General features: G+C 42.1%; 1 protein-coding gene across 1 annotated transcript; it reads right to left on the minus strand.

Moving 5' to 3' along the window:
* Nucleotides 1-504: 504 nt before the first annotated feature.
* Nucleotides 505-8048, minus strand: ATP5PO (ATP synthase peripheral stalk subunit OSCP). Its single transcript, XM_068106118.2, has 8 exons — nucleotides 8029-8048; nucleotides 7679-7741; nucleotides 7078-7122; nucleotides 4990-5100; nucleotides 3544-3673; nucleotides 3274-3386; nucleotides 2711-2797; nucleotides 505-733 (listed from the first exon to the last, which is right to left on the minus strand). Exons 2-8 carry the CDS (start codon nucleotides 7703-7705, stop codon nucleotides 620-622), a joined length of 627 nt encoding a protein of 208 aa, XP_067962219.2. The 5' UTR covers nucleotides 7706-7741; nucleotides 8029-8048; the 3' UTR covers nucleotides 505-619.
* Nucleotides 8049-8590: the final 542 nt, after the last annotated feature.

Raw genomic sequence — 8590 nt, forward strand, 5'->3', positions numbered from 1 at the left:
CTAATGTACAGTCATTGTTCTGAGAAGACCTCTAGCGATCTTTGCGTCAATAACGTGTGTAGGACCCACGTGATCGGATCACTGACTCAACCCTACGTCTCATAGACCCTGTAAGCCGTCGTATGCGTTGCTGTGGCAGGTTATTGTCATACCAATCATTATTTGATCTCACATACCTTAGAATATATGCCAATGTATACATATACACAAAGAATATATATTAGGGGGTGCTTACCTTAATTCGTTGTGTAGGGGTGCTTAACTTAATTCTTTGTGTATACTTGAAAAATCTTCGATTTTGCAAGTAATAAATAATGCAAGCAGTGATGCTTCATTCGTCATATTTTACACAAGCGGTGGGACACCCAGAACGGATACAAGTAAAGCACAGCCATATTATTGGAACAAATCAAATGGCTACACCAGAGGGCACATTGAGGGTTCAGGAAGGAAAACAGATCCAGTCAGAATAAATGTGCAGAAAAGTTTGTAAATACAACAAAAAAATGTTTGGAGGTTTTATTTTCAATAAAACTGCAACATTACTGTCAGAACAACAGCCGGTATAAACGAGGAGATTGCTCGTAAGAGGAGGAACACATGCTGTTTGCAAAACCGTTCAAGCGGCCTGCCTGAGTACGGAGGTCAATTTGTGCACTTTGCTTTTAGTAGACATGTCTACGTAACGATCTCCCAGGCTCACCACCATCCCACCAAGAATGGAGGAATCGATCTGCAAACGGGGATTGGTGAGAATGAGGGCTTTGTGGAAAGAAACAGAAAAATTTAATGATGACCCAATACTGTCACAAAAACGTAATAATCAAGGACAGATATTGTGTTTCAAGCAAAACATTGAGGCAAGTGCTTTATCCATAACAAGTCAAGCATGACCTGCCTTCTGAAATGATCTCAACCAGGAAGAGTACACCAAACGTTTGTACTGCACACCTTCATCAACCACATGCACAGGTGCAGTGCCATGCCGAGCCACAATAAAACAAGAAAGCATCTCAAAAAGCAAAGCCCATCCGCAGCCACTTTGTACTCAAACTAAACTCAATGGAAACAACAATGAAAAATTATAATTAATTTTTAAAATGTAAATTTTATAATTAAAAGCAGAGGTCAGAAGCTGAATTAATATGTGGGGTAAATGTTGGGGAAACGTCGCCGTTGAGTACAAGGAGAGGGTGAGGGCCAGGTATGAGCAACTTAGCGAAGAGGCGGAAGGCTTGGAGAGGGAGTGCAAGAAGTACGGAGAGGCATTTAGGGGAATTGTAGAAGTGTTGTGCGGAAGGACGTCAGGAAAAGGTGCATTGTTGAGGGGTATAAACCAGGTATGGTGGATGGAGGAAGCAGCTAAGGGAGTTGGTGAAAAGGATGTTTAGAAGAGGATAGAGAAGATCAAGGATAGAGGGAGACAGCCGGATGCAGGGTTGCTGCACCTGTATGGGCAGAAGAGGAAAGCAGCAAGGAGAGCTGTGGATAAGGCAAGGAATGATATGGAGGAGGAGGTGTACAACAAGTTGGAAGAGGTGATCTATAAATTGGCTCATGACGGACAAATATAGCAAGGAAATTAAGGGTGGGTGAGAGAGTGGGGAGAGCGAGAGGCCCAGTATTGAAAGCATCACATTAATCTCTCCTGAAATCTGTCCAATCGAAAGCAATCAACATCATTGGGAATTCCAGAATGAGGCCGAAGCACAAGGTCTGATGCTCATAGATCACAGGCAGATCAGTGGTTTCTGTTTATTAATTTTTTTAAACCGCTTCTCTGGAAGATGTGACAGGTGTCACAAGATCCTTGGCAGAAACCGGAAATAAAAGGTCAGCAGAAACTCCATATTCCTGGGATCAGGCTCCCAGGTTTTATCATAGTACTTTGTGAAAATGAAAGATTTACATCATAGCAACCATGATACATAAAAACATACCTTTGGAAATGCTCTGCATCAGCGATTTAAAGTCAGGAAAGTGGATTTTATCGAGTGTTATAATAAATAGATAAGCTGGTGACTGTTCAAAAAAATCAAAAAAAAAAAAATCAAAATATATTTACCAAACGCCCATTCATTTCCATAGACAAAAAAAACACATAATTCACCATCGTGATGTCGACCGATATGCCTCCACGCACATCAGGTTTTTGCTTACTCTAATTTGACCTAAAACCTCAAGACCATTTCACTTCAATATGTAATCTGTATCATAATACATGCAGAGTTTAGTTCAAATCCATACCTCGATTACATGTTATCTGACCTTTGATCTCTTGATGCTAAAATCTAATCAGTTCATCTTTGCATCATAATATATACTTATATCCAGTTTGGTCAAAATCCCATGACTGGTTCACAAGTTGGCTCGTTAACAGAATTTCTACTCAACAGGACATCTGACCTTTGACCCCATAATCTAATCAGTTCATCTTTACATCATTATACATACTTGTACCAAGTTTGACTTGGGTCCCTTCAGCCTTTCTCAAGTTATCGTGGTAATGTAAACCTATCAAGGATTCATGGAGAGACGGTCAATCCGAAGACGTGAAGCCTCTGGGAGACCGTCAGCCGAGGAATTTTTTTTTTTTTGAGATCACGTGATGTGCTCTTCAGGTAAGAAATTGCTCTAAACACATGCACGTGACAAAAAATAATTGAATGAAAAAGTAACAAATACAGCAGAAGAGTTAAGTATCACAAACCTTCATTTCCATTTTTATCACCTGGCCTTTTTCCAAGAAGCCTTCCAGCACAGTCTGAAGTTCTGTCTGAATTGTCTTCTCCAAAGGCTGGAAAATATGACAATAAGCAAACACTGAGAGGTTCGCTGTCTCAGTTCCTAAGTGTAAAATTGATGGGACGTCAAAGTGCTAATGGGCTGGTGGCCAAGCATCTCATCTGTACAATCATTTCAAATCACTCTCATGGAATCTGTACAATCAAAACCAATCAACATTATTGGAAATTCTGGAATGAGGCCGAAGCACAAGGCCGATGCTCATAGATCGCCGGCAGGTCGGTGGCCTCTGTTTCTGTTTTTTTTTTTTTTTAACTGTTTCTCTGGTCTTAACTCGATCTGCTTTCTCAGCCTTCCGATCCTCCAAAGCTCCCCCAGTACAATTGAGTCCTGAGTTCTATACTTTTCTGTACCAACTTTGGACCCGCTATCCCATTTGGTCAGTGCATTGCCCTTTCTTTGTCACCTCACTCTTGTGCAGGAAAAAAAGAAAAAAAGAATAGATGACGATATTTGCAATCTCATTACCTGCGCAGTGGTGACTATACATGATATTTCACCACGATGGGCAGCCATGATTTTTGCAAAAGCTGAAGCAACTTGTGGAAGTAGAGGGAGACGACTATTTTCTCCAAGAAGAGCTGAAGTTGTTTGGGTGTTGGGGAATCAGAAAGGAAACGAGCAACGTTAAGAAACCTTATAAAGAGGCAAAATGTATCAAACATAGATTGCATCAAAAATCCAGGGCACATCAAATGAAAATTTTTCAGGTATGTTGGTAGAACTCAGAAGACTCACAAACAAGGTTGACAAGCAGAGGAGAAGCTTTATCCTTCGTCAACAATTGGCTGAAAGCCTGTATCTTCTGATTCTTTTTGATATGTGGATTCATTACAAGGTAAGACAGCTGAGAACTCTTCAGTGAAACCTGCAATGCACATTTAAAATTGTAACTTCCAACCGAGATGAGATGTACCATACTCAGTTTATTGGCATGGGTTATGCTCGGTGGTTTGCCGTTGCCTCCTCTGAGTTAATCAGGGCAGGGATTTGTAATTTGTTCACAGTGCCGGCGATAGCTCGCCAACTCCTCACAGAAGACACTGTAGGATCTTTAAGATCCATCAACTAATACTAGCAGAGGGGACCATCCAAGCTTTACGTCCGTCCGAAGGACGGCACATACACCAATGCCTCGCCCTGCCTCTGAAAAAAACCAGGGTGACAGTTTATAGCTAGGCCGAGATTCGAACCCAAATGAGATAGCTCAGAAGCGAGCGCGACTACCTTGAGGCTGTCCTCACAGCGCCTCCCTTGCCCCATTTAGGTTTAAGAGATCATGTTCAAAATAAATACCAGATTTGGTGGTTTTACATGAAAATTGATTGAAGGAACTAGACTGGTTTTATTTAATTTTTTGAATTGCAACCATTCTGGTGTTGTGCAGAGATCCAGATTTAACTGTATTAAAAAAAAAAAAAAAAGCGAAATTAATTAATAATGATAAAAAAACTGAGGAAGATATTTCAACATTACAATATTGTGGAAGGCATCAATTTAACAGAGTGTAGGTTCGGATTTGGGGAAAAAAACATCCATTTTTGTCCCCCGTCACACTGCGGAGCGAAAGGGGGACTATGGTTTTCCCCTCCGTCCGTGTGTGCATCCGTCCGTCCGTGCGTGTGTCCGTCCGTCCGTCTGTGCGTAAGGGAAGGACCGAATTATAATTTGGTGTGTGGGTGCAACTCGGCATATGGAAGAACCCTATTGAAAATTAAGTCGCCACGTCAAAATACAAGATGGCTGTCACCATATCTAAACCTTGTGAGCGCGATAGCTTGAAAAGTAAATGTCTGAACCCTGTGAGCGAAATATCTTGAAAAATAAACGAACTACTAACTTCTAATCTGGTGTGTGGGTGTATCTACGCATAAGGAAGAACGCTATTGAAAATTGGGTCGCCACGTCAAAATCCAAGATGGCCGCCTTGCGTCTTCCACTTTGTCAACTCACATCACTTCACCGACAGAGGACCTAGGCGTAACGCTTATTCTTTTTAAAAGCAGAAAAAAAAATCTTGCTTTGGTTGAAAATATTCAACCTCCATAACTACAAAGGCCTTCCGAGTTTAATTAACCATCTTGCTAAACCATCCTGGTTCGCTACCTCCGCTCACAACTCTACCCATAACCCCTGCTCTCCGAGACTAGAAAGATTCCAAGTGCCCATCCGTTACCCTCTTACCATCAAGTTGTTAATCTGATTCTCCAGCTGTGGGAGCTGTTTCTGCTTGCTGCCCGCAGAATACAGGGCCGTGGCATAGCGTCCTTCCACTCCATAAACTTGCAATGGAGGCTGCAACATACCAGGAAATGGCACATGGTATTTATCTATAGTAATACAAATACCAGAGTTGTCCCAGATGTCCCAAAAATGTTCCAGAAATCGCTATGCAATGTAAAAGTAGTAAAAAAAAAATTGTATTGAAAACGCTGTCAACCAATCAAGTGACGAATTATTTCGTCACTTGATTGGTGTCGTGAAAGTGTCGAATTATTTCATTAATTGATTTAACAAATCATATTACCTGTTATTAATAACATTAAATGGAATCTTTAATGTTTAAAAAAAAATATTCCACAGTGAATTCTGGGACACACCATACAACTGATTATTATTTCATATGCAGCTGGTTGCATCACTGGGAGCCAGCTGTGCTGCTGATGCAGTGCCCCCGTTACCAGTAAGCTGGTACTCATTTTTGCCGACCTTGGAAGGACGACAGGCTGCGTCGACCCACCTGGTGTTATTGCAACGGATCGACAGGGGCTCGAACTCAAGACCCAAGGCCTAAGATCTCAAGCCAGCCACCTTAAGGCCTCAGTCACACTGGATCATACGTTTTCTGGATCGTGCGATTGGTGGCAATTTGGCCGAGGTACGACCAATCGGCAATGTTTGCTACGATCTCCATTTGCGATCGCATACTGCGATTGCTCTTAAGACTGGTGGTAGGTCATCGTACGATTGGTGGTATGCGTGGTCGTGCGATCACCAACGATTGGAGAAGATCGATCGCAAGATCAATCGTAGGTAATCGTGCGACTAGTGGTGGCGATCAGCGACCGATCGTACGATCAATCGTGGCGACCTGCGACCACTCGCACGATCGATCGCAGCCAATCGCAGCCAGTCGCAGCCAGTCGTGAGATGGGTCGCTCGATCAGATCTAAAGGCTCGCGATCGTGCATCAGTAGTCACCTACCTCTCAAGGAGTACACTTCGTCGAACTTTTCAACTGAAACTATAATTCGCTATGCCTCTCAAGAAGGGAGCTGTGGCCTGGCAGCTTAGTTCTGCACATTATTTTATTGTGTTAAAGATTTTACTTTGACAAAGAACTTTGTTTGTGTATACATGTATTGATTTAATTTGTATTTAAAATAATAATTTTTTCCATTGTAATATAAACCAGTCATTTATTACTCAGACCATACACACACAAGACAACTAATTATTACTTTTTCTCCTGACATACCATGAAATAGCATGTTTATTGTACAAGTTCATTGCAAAATAGATATGCAAAAATAGATCATACACATAGCATATAATATGATACACATCTCAAAAAATATATCAAAATTCCAACATTCACACAACAGTTCTGAGATCATGTTATCCTGCCATGGGACACTGCCGACGTTGTTGTAGTAGTGCTTGAGGTAAACGCACACAGCCTTGGCGAGCTAAAGACTGCGAGCTGCTAGCTATAGACTGGTGGTACCACCAATCGTAAGGTCGTGCAACCAGTCGGGACAGGTCGTGACTGGTCGCACTACCGATCGTGAGGTCGTACGACAGGTGGCACCACCAATCGTCAGGTGGCAGGACCAGTAGCACGACCAATCGTGCGACTACTTGACCCGCGATCATGCACGACTGGTGGTGCGACCATGTAAGACCTGTCTGCGACCTCTTACGATTTGGAATCGCAGGTCAGAAGTTTTGAACATGACCATCGACCTTGCTGCGACTGATTTTGCTCTGGCGATCACCCACGACCTCTGCGACCAGTCGCGCGCTCTTTCTACGATTTGCCGGCGATTCCAACATTTTTCGGTCGCAGCTATGTCGTAACCTGGTCGCAGGCCCGGTGTGACTGGGGCCTAACTGTTAAACCAAAACCAGGCTTCGTACGACTAATAAATCACAAGAAGGAGGGAATCTTAAGTGTCATCATCGTTTTTGAAGACATCAAATCCATCATGTGGACAAACGCAAAAAAGGAAATTCCAGACTTTACATGGAGTTTCAAACGATGCAGCTCACCCGAACCAATTTGCAGACGGAAGCAGAGGTAGTAAAGCTGCGAGCCTGGAAGGAAGCAACAGGATGGAGGAATACAGGTAAAGGTGAAAAGGGAACAGGTGAGACATGGATGGCAGTTATACAGTGCACAGTTTAACTCTTCCTTCTACCCGAACAAAGCGTCTTGAGATTAAAACTACGATAACCTGGGTACGAGAAAGCAAGGTAATCGAGGTACATTTTACTTTACACCGAATACACCAATTTGTTATGAAACATCTCATTAACGTGTTACTGACGTTTTGCTACAATCCAACATTAACTTCACAGAACAATCACTTCGTCATGATGTAATCTGACAATTGCGCCATGATAACGGTGAATGGGTTTGTTTGTAGCATTCACAACCGATCGTCTTTGACCTAACTACACGACGACGAAAGGTCACCTCAGGCTTCATATCCCGGTCACTTCAGGAAAATATCAAATAAAGCTTTAACATTTCTTAAATAAATGCGTAAAACAAACCTACCTAGCCAGTTATGAACCGATATCTGAAGGATAAACACAACACATCAAATCATATTGCCGAAGCCGAATGGCAAGTGTGCAAAGTGCTTACCAGATGCGGTAACCGAAAAGCCGCCATGTTCCTTTCCTCGGGTCGAAGACGGTTGCTTCTTCCCTTGATTAAACAAAATCCATGAATTAAAAACTATTAGATTAAACATTTTAAAACTTTGCTGACAAATCCGAATATTTTAACACAAAAAATGTAGAAGCCCAAAAATTAAATTTTAAGGGCATTTGATTATACACCGCCTATACTGTAAATATACTGAGTAACTGTATTTCAAAAGGGTGTTTCACAAATTTATGGACACCCCTCCGTGCCCCCCGATAACGCTTCCTTATTCACAGTGAAGTTATCCGGTTATGTATGCAAAAATCGTTTGGTTTATATGATCTTACAAGCTGGGGAGGTACATCTGTCCAACAACGGAAGTGACGCAATGCCACAGAATGTCAATATTAAATTGTTCGCACATCAAATATACAATTCAAATAAAAACCAAGTAAAATAATGTGAATTATTTGGCCGTTTTTGAACTTCAGTTGATTCGCGTGGCACTGAACATTTCCGTGGGCGTAACGACCTTAATACTGAAACAGCTTATACTGTCAGGGATTACAACACCGCTTAAACCTTGTGAGACGTTGTACAGCAGTACTGTACAAATTTACCGTTCCGAAGCAGTACAGGAGTATGCATGCGAATGTAATCTTTGTGCTCTTATGGCGCGTTTCCATTGCACGGTACGGTACGGCACTGCACGGTACGGTACGGTACGGTAATCCCTGTGTCGTTTTTCCATCACACAACAGAACCGTGAAAATAGGCGGAGTTATCTGAAGTGACGAAAACAAAAACTCGCCCACTGTGGTGACGTAATTACATCCGTCACCAAAGGCAGATGGAGGTTATGTTTTCATCCCTGTCTGTTTGTTACTTAGCAAAATTTATTTATTTATT

Source organism: Myxine glutinosa, chromosome 2, assembly GCF_964187855.1.
Source record: "Myxine glutinosa chromosome 2, kmMyxGlut1.1, whole genome shotgun sequence".
Lineage (NCBI taxonomy): Eukaryota > Metazoa > Chordata > Myxini > Myxiniformes > Myxinidae > Myxine > Myxine glutinosa.

Excerpts from the sequence above, each read along its gene's own strand:
- ATP5PO (XM_068106118.2), bottom strand. The coding sequence starts at position 7,705 with ATGGCGGCTTTTCGGTTACCGCATCTG. Across the intron at positions 3,387-3,543 it reads TCTGCTTGTCAACCTTGTTT|CTCTTCTTGGAGAAAATAGT; the intron begins GTGAGTCTTCTG and ends AAACAACTTCAG. Across the intron at positions 734-2,710 it reads TGATAAAAATGGAAATGAAG|ATCGATTCCTCCATTCTTGG; the intron begins GTTTGTGATACT and ends CCCCGTTTGCAG.